General features: G+C 36.8%; 1 protein-coding gene across 4 annotated transcripts in view; it reads right to left on the minus strand.

The window, feature by feature from the left end:
• Positions 1-22,037, minus strand: part of pard3ab (par-3 family cell polarity regulator alpha, b) — a 258,134-nt gene that overhangs the window by 59,198 nt on the left and 176,899 nt on the right. For all 4 annotated transcript variants that reach the window (XM_028019835.1, XM_028019834.1, XM_028019833.1 and 1 more), the window contains 2 exons: positions 14,925-15,053; positions 6,980-7,249 (listed from right to left, as the gene is read on the minus strand). In XM_028019835.1, the coding sequence (XP_027875636.1) occupies positions 6,980-7,249; positions 14,925-15,053 (399 nt within the window). The remainder of the gene's footprint in view (positions 1-6,979; positions 7,250-14,924; positions 15,054-22,037) is intronic.

Here is a 22,037-nt window from a genome sequence, read left to right on the forward strand (position 1 = left end):
GCGCTTCTTGGGGGAAATGAAGGAAATGTGCAATATTTCTCTTGGATTTATTGATTTATTGAGTCTCAAAGGTACGATTATGTAACCTGAATGGGAGCCAAAACTGAAACAGAACAATAAAAAAAGTGTTTGTATCATATTATACCTTTCCACCTACACTTAAAATCACAAGGTAACATGATGTTACTTTCAGGGTTTTTCTCACAGTAAAATTCAAGCACTTTCAAGGTAAGTTTTTATCTCTAGTGTGGAACTAAAGAAGACGGTTTCAATACACGATTACATGAAATGTATTACTAGGCCTGTTAAAAATAAATAAATCAATAAATCACACAATATATTAAAATGAAATCAATTATTTTCTTTTGCATTTTCTATCTTTGTTTTTTAAATACCAAAAACTGGATGACAAAAGTCTTCAGTCTCGTGTTTTGGTCTCAACTAGCTCTTTTTTCAGCACAATTTTGTTTACAGAGACTTTGTTATTAATGTTATTTGTTGTTTCTGTTTTGTTTATTTTGGATATTTAAAATGCCTTCAAGTTCCAGTGTTAAATATTTGTTGATCTTTTAGAACATGTTCTTCTATTTTTATGCCATTAGTTGAAAATGGTCTGAAAACAATAATATTACCATTTATTGCAATGACTGCTGGGCAATTTATCGTCCAACAAAATTTGTTACCGTGACAGGCCTATTTATTAGTGTTAATAATAATATCTAATGATAGTATTTATATTCTACAGTAGAGACAAGGTCAACTAAAATTGTAACAACATTTTACGCAAACATAAATCATTTTTCTGATTCTAACTGACTTAAAAAAGAAAAGTTTGGTCTGATTTAACTTCAGACATTGAGAAAAAAATGTGTATGTGTTGTTTTATTATCTTTAATATCTGGTTTGAACTGTAAATAATGCTTTACGAATTTAGGTTTTTAGTAAAACATTAGATTGGACTTTATCACAAAGCCACGTTTGACAATCAAGCATTTTAAAGGACTTTATAGAGGAATCAAGAACTTTCCAAACCATTTCAACCTGCTTTGCATAAATTAAAGACATCCAGAGAAGGAAACATGCTCTCCTAAATATTGCTCCGTAGCATCATGTCTTTTTTCGAGCCCACCGGACTTTACGACACGGCCCAGAAAAGCAAAGAAAATGGAAAACGACTCCCGGCGGCTCATACTGGTCTCCTTCCCAGCCTCCTCTGGCTGTTTTTGTTTTTCAGGCCGCTGCTGTTAAATTGAAATTTGTGACGGCGTGGCGTTTGAAGGAGGAACAGGTGATTAAAAATGAATTGCAGTTTGTATTGTTGCAGCTGCACAGAACAGCCAGTTGTACGTGTCACCGCTCCGGCAGGAACCGGGAGAACATGAGTGGTTCTGGGTTTCTCATTAGGGTCGGAGTAAAGGTTAAACACAAATTTCCTCTTGACCAGCACAAGATGGGATAACATGCTGCAGGAAGATTAAGAAGACTGCTTATTACATGGGACTTTTTTACCTTTATTCATTTCAAATGTTGCCAATAATCCCACTTTAATAAAAAATCCCTGCCCCTGTGTCACAAACCAATAAACTAATTCAAATAATTAAATGCAGATTGGTGCCAAACATCTGAGCATTTTAAACTGAGCCTTAGATTATCAACAAATACATTTCATAAATGCAACGGGTATTTATGCTTTCACTAACGTCAGGTGGAGATGTCAAGTTTTTGCATCCTGCCAAAGCCAAAGAATCAAATTTTAAATTAAAATGTATACTTACATTACAGTTGCAGCTAAAGATGATTTAAATAATTGATTATTTTGATGATTAAGCGAATAAAACATTTTCACATTCTGCAGATTTTTCATTCACCACTTGAGCTTATTTCATATAATATTGGAAAAACATCAAATTTTATTTAGCACGTTTCAGAAACAAGGCATTTCCAAGTGCTTTACATCATAAGCACAAAGTTATGCAACATAGAATAAACAATCAAAACATTACATTTAGTCAAGTGTCATCGTTAAATTCTTCATTAATTAGGTTTCAAAAGCGACTAAACAGCTGAGTTTTTAGTGTAGATTTAAAGACATTCAGTGTTTCAGCTGTTTTACAGTTCTCTGGAAGTTTGTTCCAGATTTGTGGTGCATAGAAGCTGAATGCTGCTTCTCCTCCTTTGGTTCTGGTTCTGCTCTGCATCCAGAACCAGAACCTGAGGGGTTGTTGACACAACAACAGCAGGTCTTTAATGTATTGTGGTGCTGAGTCGTTCAGTGATTTATAAACTAACAACAGTATCTTAAAATCTATTCTGTGAGCTACAGGAAGCCAGTGTAAGGACTTTATAACTGGGTGATGTGCTCTGTCTTCCTGGTTTTAGTCAGAACGCCAGCAACAGCGTTCTGGATCTGATTGATATTTTAGTCAGACCCATGAAGACACTTTTGCAGTAATAAACGCGACTAAAGATAAACGCATGGATGAGTTTCTCTAGATCTTGTTGGGACATTAGTCCTCTAATCCTGGAGATATTCTTCAGAAGGCCGACTTTGTAGCCGTCTTTGTGTGGCTCTGAAGGTTCAGGTCAGACTACATCCCTACATCCAGATTCCATCCTGATGGCTGGTTTTTAGTTGTAATATCTGAAACTGTGCATCGACTCTAGATCGTTCCTCTTTATGTCCAAAGATGATAACTTCAGTTTTGTTTCTGTTCTGTATGATGAATTTTTGAGTAAAATCAAATTTTTAAGCTGTAATTACCTGAATTTCTTAGGGATTAATGACATGTAACTGAATTGAAAATATAACACCAGGCACTTACACAATTATCCCAGTTGGTCTTTTGACATTTTTATTATGACTGGACTTCTTGTTTGCAGTTTAAGAGGTTTAAAAGGTGGCGTATAATCCTGCTGAAACACTCGCCCTTCGGCTAAATACATTCTCTTCAGTATTATAGTGAGACAACATCGCTTTATAATATCTTTGACCCCTATTAGTTTGAGTCTGAGTCATAATCTTGTGATAGTCAGCAGCACACAGTGTAATAATAAACCACTGTGACAGTTTGAAAGCCACCTCATGCTTGATTCAGGGCTTCAGCAACGGACGCTGACCCCAAAAGAAACGTAAAACTGTTTATATTCCAGCTAATTGTAGCTCGCCTGACATTTTCATCTGAGAAATCATTAGTGTAAAATAACATTTCCTCTTCAATCTGTTTCTATAGAGTTGTTTTTAGTTTGATATCAGTTCACACTACCATTTAAATCCCAAAACAAACAAAAACACTTTCTGAGACACGCTGGCCGCCTCTGCCTACCACAGCAGGGGTCTAATTCACTTCCTGCTCAGACGAGAAACAGGAAACACGTTTCCTGACTTTCCCAGAAAGTCTATTTGTTTTATGTTTTAGTAGCATTTGGGAACAAAACCAAATAAGTCTAAAAAGGTTCGATCTGTGGCATCTAAACCGCCTCCCCTAGCTTGAAGGAAACACACTGAATACTTTGTCCAGAGTCACATGAAGGCTTTCGGACAAATGAATTATTCAAACTGGGAAGATGTGAACATGCTTCACGCTCTAAAAAGACCACCAGAGGCAAACTAAAGCGAGAGCCGAGCCTAAAGTCGACAGAAAAGAAACATAATATCTGAAAATGTAATTTCTCCCTGTTATAACCAAATCATATGAAATAGTAATGTCTCTGAAGGGTTTAGAGGGGCAAAAGCCTGAAGGGCAACACTAAGAAATCTAATTACCTAAAGAATTTATGCAGACATTATTTTTACATTTTAGGGGTACAACTTTAAACTGCAGTAATCTCACTGAACTTTACTGAAATGTTAACAGTTAGGATGTGAATAAAGATAGAAAATGTGGGAAAATATATTTTTTTGCAAAATAAAAAAGATGAACATGTTTAAAACATGTAATTTTGCTCCTACAATCCATTTTATCAAACATTAAACATCCATTTTTACACACTTTTCACAGATAATATCATAATTACAGGTAAATAAAATATACAATTCATAAATCAGAAGTAGACATGATGAAAACAGTCTGAGTCATAATCTTGACTCAGACATAAAACAATGAAATATTTATTTTGATTAAAAAAATTTTATTTCCATTTTGCTTCTGCATGTTGTATTTGTTCGGTCTTGTGACAGTGACAACAATTTATTTTACTGAATCAGATTATAATTTTTTCAAAAGGGAAGAGAAGTAAATATAAAACACATAGTGTCAATTAATACTGGCTTTATAGTGCATCCCGAAAATCAGGAAATAAATAAAGTAGTTAAATTTAACTAGTTGGAATGGATGTTGGGTTTAAAGATAAACATTTTACAGCTTGTTCATTCACCCATTTAAAATTGTAAACTTTAAGACACTCTGACGCCTGAAGCAGCAAAAGTTTTTAGTAACACTAAGGGAAAAAGGTTTCTTATGATAGTAAATGAGAGAAATGGCTGAAAAAGAGTAGCGTGATGTTGGAGTCATAATGTGTTTTCACACCTGATAGATCAAAGTTGCAACATTTCTTACATTTCCAGCTGCCGTGGTTCGATTTCACATTAAACTGTGTCACACAAACCAAACCCTTTGAAAAAACTTTCCCTCCTCACCTGTGGGGGCGCTGCACCAAGACCCACGACATGAAACGACACGAAAAGGATACTGAGCGCAACTTCGTTCTTCACAAAATGTACACAAAAACGGAGCAGCGTCAGATTTTAGTGGTTGCAGGATTTCGCTTTTGCAAAACATTTCTACCACTAGCCCTAGACTAGCACGTTTGCTTGGTTTTATTTACCCAGAATGCCTTGCATTGTAGTTCACTTCCTGCTTTTGGAGCGGTCTCTAGTATAAACTGAGATCGAGGTTTGTAGGCGGATAAGAGATTGATTTTTTTGGTCTGCATCAGAGATTGATTATGCATTCACACCTACAGAAACGAACCGCACTGTCTTGGCAAACAGACTGAAGTTTGATTCAATCAGACCAAACTTGGATGTTGAAAAATTATCACATTCTGTCACTGAATAAAATTTAATTCTACTTGTAATGTATACTGACCACAGTATTGAAAACTGACAACAGCAGCACAATAAATCACAATACACGAGCTACAGCTAGGGCTGGGCAATAAAACAATAATAAATACCACAATAGTCACGTGATCAATATCAATAGACGGCATGTCAGATTTTCAACAATTTTCAATTATTTCACTGCACCCTGATTCAGACATTAAAGTAAATAAAAAGTATAAAGACATAAGCCGCTCAACCTGTCATGGCTGGCTATGCTAGGTTGGTGGGATCCACATACTCTCTCACTTTTTGGTTACCTAGCAACAACCTGCTGAGTAACTCGCGCAGCAGCAGTTTATAGTTTTGCTGTTTAAAAATAAAAAACAACGGCGTGACGGAGTACTTATTGAGAGAAAACAAGTACAACTCCACAGAAAACTGTGGACAAAAGAGGAAACGTCACCAGTTTGTCAATATTTCAGACATTTAAATTTAATTCAAATCAAAAATATTTATTGATCCCAAAAGCAAATTAAATGCTGTAAATGTAGATGGACAGGAAAGATCTCTTGTAGCGATCTGTATCGCAAGAAAAAACTAAGAAAAAAGGAATCAATAGTTGTCAGTATCCGCTGATATAAAGCCTTCGCTGGCAGTCCAGAACAGACATGCAGTGTAGACACAAAGAACTTTAGAGGTTTGGTATGCATATTTCCCATAATGAGGCTAAATACGAATGCAAAATATGAGTTTTCTGGAATAATGGACAGCTGTCAATCAGCTGTCAAAAGCTCAGGTCACATTTTCACCACAAAGCCTGGAAAATGCTACAAAGTGAAAAGGTTACATTAAGGTGACATCAACAAGAGAACAGATGATGGAAAGAAAAGAGGTAGAAAGGTCAAGGGAGACAGAAAGAGAGACGGATTTTCAAAGGTCTCCATTCACCCGCTGCTTCTCCTCTGAGCAAACCCCCCGTCCCCAAGAGAGCGGCGCGTGGCGACTCACAGCTGACATTTACTGCCTGCCTTCTGTTGCTGTGATTATTTTCTTCTCCAGGTGTGACAGCCAACCTGCGGTTTGCTGCTTTTGCATAAATGTGACCCTAAACGAGTCCCCGAAAGACCGGGTTAGATAAATCCAGGGAGTCTGACGGCTGAGGCAGAACCAATGATAAAATGGAGAACGATTGGGAATATATATATATATATATATATATATATATATATATATATATATATATATAAAGATGAGAAAATCTGAAGACAAATGTCACAGATTTTGTATAAAAAGTCCTAAAATATTAACGGGTGACCTTTTATGCTTTTATACAAAACAAGTTCATTACATTTTTTGGCTAAAATCATTCTTACTTACAGAGATTTAACCAAACTCGACGTTTACAATCGCATGTGAAAATGGCCCCAGAGATGTAGAATTACACAACCGTACATTTTTGAAAAGAATCATTAGAGCCTCGTGCGAAACCAATCAGAATGCAGCAAGAGTTTTCTGGATGATAAGACGATAAGAAAACATTTGTCTTTTCCAGCAGCCATTGTAAACCACATACAGTAGTAAAACCAGCCAACCAAACGTGCTGAAGCTCAATTTGGGTTGCTAGGTAACGGGCGGAGTTCTGCTGGGATTGCTAGGTAACCAGCTGGGCTTTGGTGGGGTTGCTAAGTTTTGACGTTGCATTCGGGAAGTTTTTGAAACAGCTAATTTTCCAGAAACCTAAAAACATTAACGTTTGGTGTCTAGATGTTTTTGGGTTTTTTTGTGAGTGCTTAAGCTGATTTAGAAGCAGTAAAGACCCAAATGGAAGTACAGAAATGTGCAAAATGTGAATTTTTGCATAATAGATCCCCTTTAGTAATGAAGGAAACCTCAGTTTGTGAGCGTAGCAGACAAACAGAGCTGCAGGAAGCCTACCTGTCTGTGGATGGAGGCCGGTCATTTCGGGCCCGGCTGACCGGCGAGTAGAGAGAGTCAGAGTGCTGGTGCTGGTGATGAACGTGGGAATATTCGTCACGGGGGCTGTGAGCCCGGCTGTGACTGCTGTCCATGTTCAGAGGGTTCACGCCGGAGTAGGTGTGATCCTCCTCAGAGGATCTATCCAATGGGCGGCTGACGTCCAAGATCTCCGCGTAGTCCCGTTCCCGGGCTTGGCGTTCCCTCAGCTCCCTCGTCTTGGCTTGAATCCTGACAGTCGAAAAGTAAATTTTTTAATATTTATTATTGAAACAACTCTTTAAAAACATAGCTGTGCTAAACCCAAAGCACTAATAATAAACATAAGCTCTGCTAACACTAAAGTGCTACATCAACATGGTATTTAGTAGAAGCTAATGCTAATGCGCTAAGAGCAGGCTCTTAACACAATTCATATAGTTGTTTGTTCATGTAAGTGCTGTATCCTTCTGTGTAACTCGTTTGTCCATTTTGTGTAGTTGCCATTTCCTCAATAAAGTTTTTTGACAAACAAAAGGAAATGGAACTACTCACTTCAAAATAAGAGCATGTACATAAACATCTAACTACTTGAAGATTTAACAAAAAGTTTAATAGAGTTTAATAGAGTTGTTGACTTTTAGCTAAACTGACACTTTGACAAAATTGACAGTCAAGTAAATTAGCGCTATGGAATTTATTCCGGGAAAATTAATGGGAAGCTACATGCGCTAAACATGTGCAAAGTTAGCAAAATGCTATGCTAAAAATTTGCTCTGGTGTAGGTGGGTTAGCAGAAGTGACTCCACCATTGCTGACTCTTGCTGCTTGCATGGTTAAAGTTTCCAAGCGGATTATTTTTAAATGGAAATATTTAAGATTTTTGTCCACATTTAAATAACGGTGGCTCATTTAACTTTCAATTAAGCAAAATGTATTTGTTTATCTGTATGTTCTGTCATACTATCTGGAATTGGTTTTATTCCACTTTTATCAATCCTGAAAAATGCATAAAAAGTTATTTAAATATCTAAAAATATAACCTGACTTTTTAAAAATCTAAAACAAGTTAAAGGAATTTCTGACTGAATTATTTTAAAAAAATAACTGCAGTTATTTTTTCTTTATTATTGTTATTTATAAATCATGCAATGAAGGCCCTACAACAATTTTACTTAAAATTAGTGCATATATTTATGTTTTTTTATTCTTTACTTTGTATGTTCACTTTCATTAGATTTATGCTGATGACATCCATGAATTCCTAAAATTTTGCCAGATTTTTGTTATGTTTTGTCCTTTTGCTGAGAAAAATGTTTTTACATCTGAACAATAAATCAAAAATACATTAGATTATCATATAAAAAGCAAGAAAAGGTTTACAAAGATTTAATTAGAAACACACTAAGGATAAAATCCTAACCGCTCATTTTAACATGAAATGTGACTTATGAACTGAGTGCAGAGTTCGTCTTCTTTGATTAAACTGAGTTAATGAAACCAACTGACACAATACATGAGATAATATCCACACTGTCGCCTCACTGATGGTGCAGGTACTTATTTTTAGACGAACTGACTTCTTTCCTACTGCCAGAAACAACCTCGTTACTCCCCGTGTGCTGGAAGTTGGAAGCCAACTAATGCTACCACAGAAATAATGGCAAAGAAACGAGAAGTTGTGACATTCAGCTCAGATTCTGGCCGTGGTCGACCGCGGTTTCTGTGGAACGACTTCCTGAGACATAATGAAGAATCCAGAGAGTTGTCTGCTCTGCTGCTACGTCAGCTATAGCAGCAAGGATCCTCTGAGTCTCCAACCTGAGAGACTGGAGGCAGGTTTTTCTCTGCGGACACGGATTCTGGTTCAAAATCAACAAATATTACTAATATAGACAAGGTAGGTTTACTGGAAAATAACAAAAAAATATGCATTAAGTAAAACTGCATATTGTGGAATAAAAGCAGTATAAAGCTAAATCTCTTTCTGCATTTAAAAGAAATTTGAAAATGAATAATCTGATTTTCTTTGTGTATATTTGAAATATGTCTAATAATTTTCTAAGTTGAATTTTACGTGAATAGGGAGTAGATATAGGTTTAAACTTATTTTTGCTCCTTTTCATTCATGATTTATTAGGTGCTACGTGACTTATTCATATTTATTAAGTGAATAAAATAAAAAATATAATTAAATTAACCCTTAAGCTTCAAATAAAAAGAAACCGTATTAAAATGCAAATAGTTACAGACAAAACATCAACCAAAAGACTTAAGAAGGATTAGAAATTAATATAAATAGAATTATTTAACCAAAATTCGTACAAGATGTAACACAGCTGTTAAAAAACATGACCATTGACGCAGTTTACCAAGTAATTACTCTATTTTCTATCAAAGGTTTCTAAACTTGAAATTGATATTATTCAGGGTCAAAAGTCTTGGCTAAGGTTTAAAATAGAAACTTATGAGAAAAAAACTAAACAATAAGAAAACAACAAGCAAAGACAATGAAACACTTAAACATTTTACATTTTCTGTGTTACATTTGAAACTGCCGAATGAAAACCCAGTTTGATGCTGCATCTCAGTCGTCACATTAACACGCAGCCGCTGCGTCGTCTGACAGTTAATTCTGCTTTTCAGTTTTCACTAAAGCAGAGAAAAGACATGGAGTCTGTTGTTTACTTTGCCCCCTGTGAATAATAAACTACGGGTTATAGTCTCCACAAGATTTCACCAACAGTCCAGGCGGCTAATGCACCGAACAACACAAACACCTCCGACATCTTTGTGTCTCGCTAATATAAAAAGTAGAAAAAGATAAATAAATCAGCATTTCTTCTCCAGACGTCCTGTTTGTCAATAATTTCCAACGTTTTTTAGTGGCAGAGGGGGACTAACGATTGCAGAGGCCTGCAATTAGAGCCTTGGCAATTATCAGAGCTTTACAGCTAGCAATTATCAAACTGCTCTGCTTTCTTTATAGGTCGCTTTCTAACGACGCTGGGAAACCGAATGGGACATCACCCGCATGGGAAACCCAGCAGGGTCGTATTGGAAACGACTCACAGAAGAATTGAGACGTTTAAAATGTAGAAAAATTATTTTAAGATGACATTTAAGGCCGTTTCTAGGGCAGTGTTTCCCAAACTGTGGTCCGTGTACCGTGCCAGGTACTGCATGCCGTGACGCGAGCACAAAGTACGACAGGTAAAGTTAGCTTACCAAAAGACTGTTTGAAAATAATAATGGATAGTGGCTTAAAACCAGATTGCTCAAAAGAAAATCTGAAGAGACGGGTGGAAAGTTTCCCAGGGTGAGTTGCAGAAATGTTGTTTTTCAACACGTTTATGATACATAGAATGCAGATCTAGATCTGTGACTGGGCAGGGAGCAATAGGGGTTGAGCAGCGCTGCGCCCCACGCTGACTAGCTGCATCTAAACACCTAAAATAAAATTATTAACAGTCAGAGTTTAGAAAAGCTTTGTTGGTCACATATAAAGGAATCAGTTTAAATCTAAAGGCAGTGATTGTAGCACAAAATGTATTTTTAGTTGTACGGCAGGCCTTTTTGCTGCATGGATGCAGTGCAGAGAAACCATGCCTTAGAAGACATTTCACAAACAGAAACAAAATTAATAACTTTGCAAGAAATTTTTTATTGTTTGATCAACACAACTAAAAGAATCAGATGAATTCTATAGCAAGAAAACCTAAAATTGAGACAGTTTTCAGCAAAATGCTGCAGAACTAATCAAATTTAAATAAAAAATGTCAAAACTTGCATAGAAACATAAAGATAGAGCATAGGAATGTGCTTTTAAGCTAAAATTTTCCTGAACCCCCCAGGAGATGCTCTGGAACGTCACGTCAGATTTGTTCTCGCGATGCGTTGAGTCAGCGATTATCCGACAGCCCAGAGGGATCCATGTTTAAACCCAAAGGGAGATCCGTGTTTTCCTCCAGGGGCAGCAGCAGCACTCTGAGCAGCTACTGGGTGTATACACAAGGCCAGATAAGATAAGGCCAGACACAGGAATCTCACCAGAGCCGGGCTTTTTCCACGATCTGTCGACACGATCGGCTTCTCGTCAAGCAACCAGAGTGAAAGGACCTCTCAAAAGCCTCTTTTCATAACTCAGTTAGGCTCAGTTTAGATCAGGAAAAGCTAATAAAATCCAGAAATATATATTTTCCCTCCATGAAGAAAGTCTAAAATCGATCAGATAATTGTTTCTGCAAATGAAATTGCTTAAAACGCAAACCAAAATATGTCAGTTACAAAAGGAACTTTGTAACTGACAGGAAGGCGGTTGCTATGGAGTTGCTATGGCAACAACAAAAAAGCCACAAACTTAGACCTAGCTTTCCTAGCCAATCCAACTTATAAACAATATAAGTGCATTAAAACGAATGTTATTTTTTAGATAAATATCAGTGATATTTACTGTAGTACTTACTGCCGATTAGTAAAATTAGCCTGGCTAATGTAGCTTTTAGCTGCTAGCTAATGTAGCCTACGTGTTTGTTACAACATGTACTTACTCTGCCAGTCACTAAAACCTTGTTATTCACAGGAAGAGTTTGTACGCCCTGACCTCCTAAGAAAAATGTGTTTCCTTCCATCAGCATAATTCAAGGTGATACGTCAGGCAGATTCTATATTTGGAAAACCTAAGACCGGCTTGAAGCAGACAGTTTTCGGCAAGATACTGCAGAACTAAACAAATTTACACTGAAAAATGTCAAAACTTTCACACAAATATAAAGATAAAACCCTAAATGGCCTACTTTGACAATTTATCAGCAAGAAAACTAGTTGATTTGGGGTTTGGTTACACTTTAAAAGTCAACAAACAAGTTCACAGGCAGACATTTGCCCACCTACCTTCAACTACGATAATCTCTTAATATTTGTTTCATCTTCTTCTCATTTTTTTCCTCCAGCAATACAGCTAATGAAACAAAACTTCCTTTTTTTTTTTATTGTGGAGACTCAAAATCTTTACCCGCTTGTCGATCCTGAAAGATTTTACGGCAGTACAGCTAAAAAAAATTCATAAATACCATTAAGCGATGAGTGAAATGGGACAGGAAGGAAAACCGAGCTTCAAACGTTTCATTTTTAAAAGCCAATCTCGGTGAGTGACGATTTGAAGCACAAATAACAATAAAACAAGAAAATAAGAGTTGGTGGCAGGGCTACCAGAGAGGTAGGAGACGGTGAATGAAAGAGGGTAAGAATGACAGGATGGGACATTATGGCTGAAGAAATGTATTCGATGAGTGACCTTTCTACCACATCAGGACAGAACAATGGCCCATTATGTCCCATTGTATTCACAGAGTTACAAAATGGGCCTTTTAGCCTCTACACTGACAAAAGTGTCAGACCGGAGTCAAAGGCAGGAAGTGAAAGAAAGGAAAAGGTCTGGAGGGATAAGATGGCCGCTAAAGCTTCTCCTGTACTGATAACACACGTTTGGGTTTGTTTTTTTAAAGAGTTGGTTAAAAATCAACATCATGACTGTATTAAAGTGCGAGTAATCGACATAGTATCTGCCAGGAGATTTTTAAACATTTCGAAACTGAAATTTATGGAAATCTGAGCAGCTGTGGAGGTCAGAGGAAGTTCAGCAAGAAAATGACTTCATGTTGGACAAACTGTAACCCCCTGCACACAGGACGGGGTCCTAAAACAAACATGTGGAATATTAGTTTATGTTACTTCACAGGTGGCTAATAAGCTAACTGCTACGTCGTCCAACAGAAATGTTGATGTTGGCCGTTTCTGGATTTCTTTTGGTTGGGGCATGAGGTGTTGTTTCAGATCTTTAAGCATTTTTTTATGCCATCAGGAAGTAACATGGCCCGCCCAGCGCTTCATGAATTTAAACTAAGTTTTCCAAAAAAAGTGGTTAATTATTTAATAAGTGAAATAAATCACATATTTTTGTACAGATATTCAGGTTGGTTTGGAAAGCATTTCTCCTTCAGAAATGGAGATATACTTTTTAAATGCTTGGATTCAGGTTACTGTCTAAAAATACTTTTTCCACAGTTCTGTACAATTTTAGGAAACCAGTATAATTAGTGATCCTTTGTAGAGCTTTTGTCATGTTTTTTATTGTAATGTATTATTTGGAAAATGAACTCCTTCAAAATAAAAGCAAGGATAAAACTTTCTTAAAGTTTAAACTGATTTTTATGCATTTTTTAAAAGATTTATCTAAAGAAATGGTCTTTGTAGTTTTGAAACAAGACAAAACTAACTTACAAGCAACTTTTCAGCAAGGTAGAAGAGCTTAATTTAAGCTAATAATTTCTTAATATTGTTGAAAGAGGTGCCATTTCCACTGGCAGATTATTTCACTTATAACATGGGAAAAATATTTTATTATAAGTGAAATAATCCACTAATCTAATTAGTACTTTTTTGATCAATAACAAGAAAGTACTGACTCAAAACAAACTCCTTGTAAGTTGGTTTTGTCTCATTTCAACTTGACTAAGATATTGGTACTAAAAACGAAAGAAAAAATTTTGTGATCAAGATTTTGTGCTTTTGCAATGGAAAAAAAATGTGTTGAGTTTGCATTTTTGCTGGGTTTGCAAATATTAAGTGCTTATTGACTAAAAATAAGCTTTTTCTTGCGGAAAAAGTTATTTGTAATTTGGTTTCGTCTTATTTCAATATGTTAGGACTAGAAACTAGACTAAAACTACTTGGTAATATTTTGTGTTTTTGCACTGTTTCAGAACAATCTACCAGATAGAGCCACTTTATAGCAGCCATGTACACCAAGTATCACCATTTAATGTTGGATGTTGGGCTTTAAAAAGCAGGTATTTGGTTCAAAGGTCACATATTAAACCAGCTCAAGTATGTGACAGGACTAGGCTTCATTTTTAAAGAAAACCTAATCAATGTGATGCAACTGCAGCTATCATGAAATAAAACAGCACCAGGTCTATCATCTAACTCTTAATTCAAAGAGTATAAAACCAAAACAGTAAGGGCGGATTACCACATGAAAGGCCCTCTGTGAACTTTAAACAACCCAAAACATCTGCTGTGGCATTTGCGTTGAATTAAAACTAAAGACTGCATTGTTGTATTATGCGACTGTCAGCACTGCAGGCATAAAGACAGAATACAAACCAGACTTTTTACAACATGAAATGTTGTATAAACATGGGCTTTAATGACTCCTGCCCTTCAAGCAGTGCATGGGAATTAATTAACTGACAGAGCCGTAACGGTCTTGGCATTTATAAACTGCTGCCCTCCCCCCTGAAAACACAACAAAAAAACAAACTGGCACGTCGCCCGGCTGGCATTTCATTTTCAGAGGAGAGGTTTCAGATTTACCATCCAGGATCTGAATAGTGACACTTATTATTATTTACATCTTATTAAAAGTTTGAACAGATGTGACGGAGGAAGTTTGAACCCAATAGGTTTGATGATTATCCCTCACGTTGACCAAATGCATGTGAAAAATAATCTCTCAAAATTGTTCTTGCTAAGCTTTTTAGCATTTAGCAAATATAAATAATTTTGATAATTCTGATCAACTTAAAACTAGAGAAGTTTGGTTTGACTTGACTTCAGACAGAGAGGAAATATTTCTCATTCGTCAAAAACAATTTCTCATAACATTTCTGATACTCTACTGAGAGAGCGAACCTTTTTTCAGATGCATTATTTTCTACAAATGATTAAACATGCACTACAAAAATATGTTGCTGCATTTTAAGCAATAAAATGTTCATTTTGCTTATATTAAGGTGCACTCTATAGTCCAGAAAATACGGTACATACAATTGAGTTCAGGTACATTTGTAACTCCGACAAGAACAAATAAGCAAGTTTGAAGGATTTTCAAGTATTTAACAGTAATAATAAAAGTTTTCTTCACCTCTCTTGCTCCATCCTCATCTTCATCGTTTCCTCATCAGAAACCTGAGTCTCCTCGGTCCTCCACTTGCTCGATCCTTTCCGGTCCATCTTCTCCGCTGGCCGCTCATCTTTTCGGTATTTCCCAAACCTGGAGCACCAAACGTGAATGTTTAATTTAATTAAACTGGGTACTTTATTTGCTCAGTAGATTTAATCAAAAGTGGAACTAAAAGAAAATGGATACTAAGAAGTTATGGAGGCATTTTAAAGAATTTAATAAGGAAAACATAGACAGAAATGTTGTATTTTAATGGTAAAATTCGATGCATTTCCATTTATTTGCCCTTTCCATACTTATCCAAACCTGGAAAATATTCTGATCAAATTCCCTGACTTTCCAGACTATTGAGAGAATATTGAGAGATGGGCAAAATACCCCAAAATTATACTCAAGTAAGAGTATCACTACTTCAACACATTTTTATTCAAGTAAAAGTAAAAAGTAGTTAGTCAAAGAAATTATTCAAGTAAAAATGTTTTTGGTGTACTCAGGTACTGAATAACTGATCAAATTATCAATCATTTATTATTTAGCAATGACATCAAACAGAATATAGTCAAGTGGACCAAAATGACAATAATTAATATAACAAAAAAATAGCAAAATCAGGTAAAATAATTTTTTTCCAAATCAGTTTCTTTCAATAAAATAATTTATGAAATTGTAACAGAAATAGCAAGTGTATGTCTGAGTCTGGTGAATTTTTGGCTAAAACATGTTTGTTTTTCATTCAGTAGGTAGAAAATTACTCAAGTCAGAGTAGAAATAGTTCATAATAAAATTACTCAAAGTACAGCGCAGTAAAAATACTCCTAAAAGTAAATTTTTCAAAAAGGTTACTCAAGTAAAAGTAATTGAGTAAATGTAACTAGTTACTACCAAACTCTGACCCACAGAGACAGAAACATAAAACCTTCCTGAACTTGCAGCAATCGGACTGAAAGTGCTACTGAATCTCTGCAGAGCGGCGACTTTTCACCGAATCAGTCTCTCAAATGAAGCATTTTAAAAGTTCTTCTCATGAGTTCAGACCCAATTCAGCTCGTTTAAAGTTGTGGAGCGGTCGCAGTAATTATATTCATGGGGAGGGAGCGATGCCTAATGAAATAGGAGCCTTTGCAGAGATATTTCAGCTTGATTGACCTGGTATAAAGCTGCAGCCTGTTGAAGAAATGACTTTGGCACTGAACTCGCTTCCACAATGAACCTGCGTGATTATTCACAGGCAAACCGGTCCGCTGAGAATATCTACGACTTCCAAAGTAGCAACGGAGATAGAAACCAAACGCCTGCATGTGAGTTAATGAGAGAGAAGGCAGAGGCAGAAAAAGAAGAGATTTTTTTCTTTCCTGAATCAAATAAGAATAAAGCTAAACTAAGGAGAACAAGGATGCCCTTAAGTGAGGGTCCTGTGTTTAAAGACGGAGCCCAAAGTCACAGGATCAAAAGAACAGCAGGCGATGTTAGCCCCCCAACCATAAGAGCGTTTGAGGATTAAAGAGAAAGAACACAGACTACCTGAATTAGTTATAAAGACAAGAGGAAAATAGGGAGAAATGTTGAGAAAGTCGAAGTCCCGTCTGTGAGAAAATCAATGCAGAAGAAAGAAAAACAAAAGCAAAACAAATCAATGACAAAATATGTAAAAAACCAAGAAAACAAATCTGCAGAAAGGGACGCCGTGTTAAAAGTATCAAAGCTGATAAAAGAAGACATACAAAACACAAAGAAACATACAATTACAGAAGAAAAGCATTTTTTAATAAAGAAAAAAAAGTTTAGAAAATGTCTGTATTATTCATCTTTATTTTTACAAACTAATCAATGGCCCTCAGGGGTTTCAATTTTTATATACTGGAGCTGGAAAGCTTTCTTTATAATCAAGCCAGGATGGTTAAAAAGCATCATTTTACTGCTGAAGAACACAAACATTTAAAAATAAAATGGTTTCTTTACAGATTTTTTCACTTAAAAAGAAAAATCACCACTTTTTAATATGATTTTTTCTTCTTGTTGCAAAAAATAAAATACAAACCAAAAATCTTTTTTAAAAAAAGAATTAAAAACAAAAGCTGAATACCGATTTGAGTGTCACAAAGTGACAGTAAATAAGCTGAATCCACTCAAAATCAGCAGAAACTTTTGGTTCCCAAACAGATCCACCAACTGGTTCACAAACTGCTGACTGGATTTCCACTGTCACTGTTTTATTTTAACATGTTTCCCCCCATGAGCAAAACCTGAAATCTCTGGGTTTAGATATCTGAGCTGCGATAAAAATAAAAAAAAAGCAGCAAGAAGTTGGTGAATAGAAACTTCCTAACTGATCATATCATAACTAAATCATATTTTTGTGAAATTTATGACGTTCATTTTCAGGTTCTATGTTTGTGTAGCTGAAAAAAAGTTTTTTTCTGTACGTTTTAAATCTGGAACAACCAAATAATCAACCGGTTGTATAAAAACAAAAAGGAAACTAATTGCTCCAGATGGAAAAAAATAATCAAAAATTAAAAAGTCAGAAAGTTAACTTTATATAAACTAGATAGTCTGACCTTTGTAATTGGAAGCAAAGGTTTCTGTAGCAAATTTTAACTCCTATTTTGATATTAATTCAATTTAAGGAACTTGTTTTGAGTCACTACTTTCTTAATATTGATGGAAACGTATTAGTTCCACTGGCAGATTATTTAACTTATAACTAGAACTTTTTCCCCCAAGTTATAAGTGAAATAATCTGTCGGTGGAACTGGTACTGTTTATCAATATCAATTAATTACTGGCTTAAAACAAGCACCTATGTCTTGCTGAAGAGTTACTTGCTAGTTTTGGCTTATTTCAAGTATTCCAGACCTGTGAAGACGCTGTTGCAGAAATCAATGCAACTAATGATAAACACATGCATGAAATGTTCTTCAGGTGGTAGAAGGCTGACTTTCTAACCGTCTTTATGTGGCTCTGAAGGTTCAAATCCATCACACCTGAACGATCAAAGGAGAAAATGAAGTGAAATTTCCTTGCGACAGGTGGAAACCCAAACAGGCAGGAACCAGAGGGAGAAACTAAGCAAAGCAGGGAGATAGGAGGTGTGAGGGAAGCTGATGGAGTGATGTTCCAGCGCCTGATTAATGTGACCGCAGCCGCCTGAAACGCTCAGACTGACAGCCTGAAGTTAGTGCTAAGAGCAGGAGTGATCTATCACAGCTCGACATGGCTGACACGTTCCCTCCCCACACCACTAACTTTCATTAACAGCCCATTAAAAACAGCCTCGTCATGCACAAACGCACACACTCACAATGGCACGTAGACTAAGATTTATGACAGCAGTGGAAAACTTTGCAGAGGAGAAAGAATATCAACCACGACACGAGGGAATTTAATGATCTCGTATTCAAAGCACGGTGAGGCCGGCGGCATCGTTGAGCCCGACGTGATCAATACGGAGTCTTTGACGGTGGTTCTGCGGTTTTAAACGATCACTTTAAAATGTCAGGGATTCTGATTCAATTCAGCCGAATGCCTGAGTGTCACTAATAATCCCTTCATTAGGAGAAAAAGCAAAGATAAATTTGCAGTGGGAAAGGATTTGTGGCATTTGTGCAAAGAAAATAAAGTTTTCCTGAGAAAAGCAGTAATTAGTAAGAAAAAAAGGAAAAACAAAACAATTTGATTAGGTTTTGCTCAAAGCAGCAACACAACAAATGGGACAATAAGTTTGGATGCTAAGCTTAAACTTTTGTGTTGTTGGTAGAAAAAGCTGGAAGTGTGACCTGTATTTGCACAGCATGGAGCAGAGAACATCATTTTGAAACACTATAGCTATAAAACACTAAATTTTCAAATTAATCTGCCACAAACATAATCTTTTCAGGATGATCAAGGATAAAAAAGTTGCCTGTGTGGGTCAAGTTGCAGTAAGTATTTCGTGTTCCCACAAATCTTGACAGGCTTAACACAGAAATAACATATGTGTTCAACCTGGTGTGTATCTTTGGACTGCTGTAGGATTTTCAACCCAGCAGATACCCGAACGAATAAATTGCTTTTTATTAAACACAACCCGAACCGAGCCTTTGGTCCTGATCGCTGATCGGGCCAGGACAACGCTCAGTCCACCGGGAAATGTCCCAGTGCTCCCGATGGCAGCTCTGCCCCTAAATAACTTTACATCTTCAGTGTTTTCAGCAAAATGCTAGAGATCCTATTTCAATCTGTTGTTGAAAGTGTAATCTCTGTCAGGGGGAAAAGCATCAGAACTACGGATTGACAAAAAATCCAATTTGTCAAAAAAAAAAAAAAAACAAAACGGAATTGAGCATTTGAGTCTGCAGTGCAAACGATGCCTTAGAAAGCTAATGAAGTTTGGTTCTGTTGTAGAACCTCTAGATATTATTGTGAAAAGAAGGATGTTTCATTATATTAAGAAATTACTGGACCCTACAACCAGAAACTAAAAGAAACTTGCATAATGGGAGGACATGATGATGATGGACAGCGCAGAGACCCGCCTCCTGGCTCTGATTGGTTGTTTTTGGTCAGGACGATACATTTATTTGGACGGCAGCAATAGCTCTGAAGAAATGAGACAGGAGATCAATCTGTTCACAGATTATCTGTTTCATAGCATAATGACAGTTTTAACAAATGTATAAAAAATATATTTTTTCTAAAAGTTACAAAGCACTGGCTAAAGAATTAAAAAGAAATCTGTTAAATTTATGTTCCCAATTTTCTCCATGTTGGTCTAAAAATCAATATTCTAGCAACTCAATATGCAGCTCAACAAAAAAAACAACAGTTTACATATACAAATTTTGACAATCTTTAATAGTTAATTCATTTAGATTCTGTAGCGTCACCAGAACCCAAAGCTAAATCCCTTCCCAGTCAGAACCTGCTGCTCTTTAAACGCGTTCCTCGTGTGGCATCTTCTCCTTTGGCTGCACGCCACGTCTTATTTTGTAGACACAGCTGGTGCAACATGCAACAGATTACAATGAACACAAGATCAACTGCAGCTAAGACTGCGAAGATCAGAGCATGATGCATCAGAGTCCCTTCACCCAGAACAAATCTGAGCGGGAAAACCCGTCAGCTGACAGCAAACGGCAACACAAACAAGCTGCGCGTGCGTGAAGATTGTAACTGTGCAGTTTCAGGCTCGTTCGCTTGTTTAAGACGCACACAAACACGGAGCACGCCATAAATTTAGTTCAGACCTCGGATTTCTGGGCAACAAGAGTCCCAGCAGATGCCAAGTCGACAGACCGGGTGCAGCTTCTGAGTCCAAGAGACGATCAGAGAGAAGGTTGGCAGGCGGCGCTGCTGGCAGGCGTTGATGGTAATGATGCTTTGATTGGGACTGAGAGCGAGGCCTCAGAGACATGAGAGGGTCAGGCTGATCACGCAGCGCCTGACGTGTCCTCAAACACGCCGCCGCCTCACATCAAAGGCCGGTTCCCCAACCCGCGCCCGCCCGGCTCCTGCACCGAAACCGAAAGATCTCCCAGGATCACCCAGCTCTGCAGAGCGACACTTTCTGAAAAACACACTGACTTTGTTGCTTTCCAAACCTCTGTGGTTTGGGACGGCGCTCACATCAGCACACCGTTTCACCGCGACAAGCCGACACAGTCGCAGAATCTGATGCGTACTTTCCCCCCCTTTTTTCTGCTAAACGCTCATTTTAGTTCTGTCTGCTAAACCACACGTCACCCATGATGCTTGTTTGTAAATTTCTCTTTGAAACACACCAAGTATTTGCCTTAAAATGGCAGTAATATTTAAAATAGACTTTTTTCAAAGCAACACTCCACACACCTGGAGTGTTGCTTTGATTCTTTCATGCATGTTTGAGAAATCCTTTAATCTCCATGGCAACCATTAAGCTGTGCAAAACACGTGGACGGGCTTAGCCTCGCCTTCAACAACAAAGCTCCTTCAGACTAGCCAGCAGCAATTAGCAAACACCTGGTGGAGCTGCTGAACTCGTTATAGAAGCTGCTTCTCAGTGCAACAGTGGTAAAAATGTTGTTAAAGGGTTAAAAAAGGAGTCATATCGTGACTTCCTGAAGGTGGAGATTCAGAAAGAGCAAGACCTTTTAAAGAGACAGAGGCCCAATTTCAAGGCATCAAGTCAAGTCAAATGTGATATGTACAGTATAGCCTTTTTATAGTAACAGAAGGTACTTGGTTGTACCATAAAAAACATTGAGTGTGAAAATCTGTTTTGAAAATTTTTTCAGGTAACTTTTTTTTTTCCAGTTTAAGATCTTTTTTCAGTCTCAAACTTTCTTCAGTTTCAAATATTTTTCATCTACTTCCAAAATGTTTTTCCAGTTTAAAATGTCCTTTTTTTTGTTTCAATTTTTAAACAAACTTTATGTCCCCAATTTAGCTTCATAGAATGATTAACAACAAAGTTATAGAAAAAGACTTTCAGATGTTTCAGAGATAAATCAGCCTTTTGTTTCAGGTTTGACGTAACGTAAAGTTGCTGGACGGTGGAAGTCAGACTGACAGACAATGAAGAGAAACTGAATAAATATTATGAACCGTCCTATAGGCTAAAACAGAACAGCTGGATACCAATAACTTGGTTAGTTGTGTTATTACATCTGTAATTCTGCTGCACAACTCTGTGCTGCATAATGATGATTTAATTGAATCCAGACTCTCCACAGATGGATTAAACATATCTCACATCAGCCGGCGCTGCCAGTAAACCTGGATAAGGATCAAACAGACGCACTAATTGACTCTTAATGGGGCCAGAAATGAGACCATGTTTTAACAATGCACATCACTCCTGTGGTGCAAGAAGACTTCAGTCTGAAAGGAAAGATATTAACTTTCAGTTCTGTTACAATAAGCCTAATTCATTTTCTGTAAGACACCACAGAAGAAGAGGTTCTGCAAGAACTCCTTAACTAGAGGTGCAAGAAGAAAATTAAGTGTTCTTGTTCCTGCAGTTCCAGGTGAAAATTAATTTATTTGTTCATGTGGAGAATATTCTATATATACTGTATATAAAAAACAAAACAACCTCTAAATTTCTTGAAATGTTTC

The sequence above is a fragment of the Xiphophorus couchianus genome, chromosome 6 (genome assembly GCF_001444195.1).
Source record: "Xiphophorus couchianus chromosome 6, X_couchianus-1.0, whole genome shotgun sequence".
Classification (NCBI taxonomy): domain Eukaryota; kingdom Metazoa; phylum Chordata; class Actinopteri; order Cyprinodontiformes; family Poeciliidae; genus Xiphophorus; species Xiphophorus couchianus.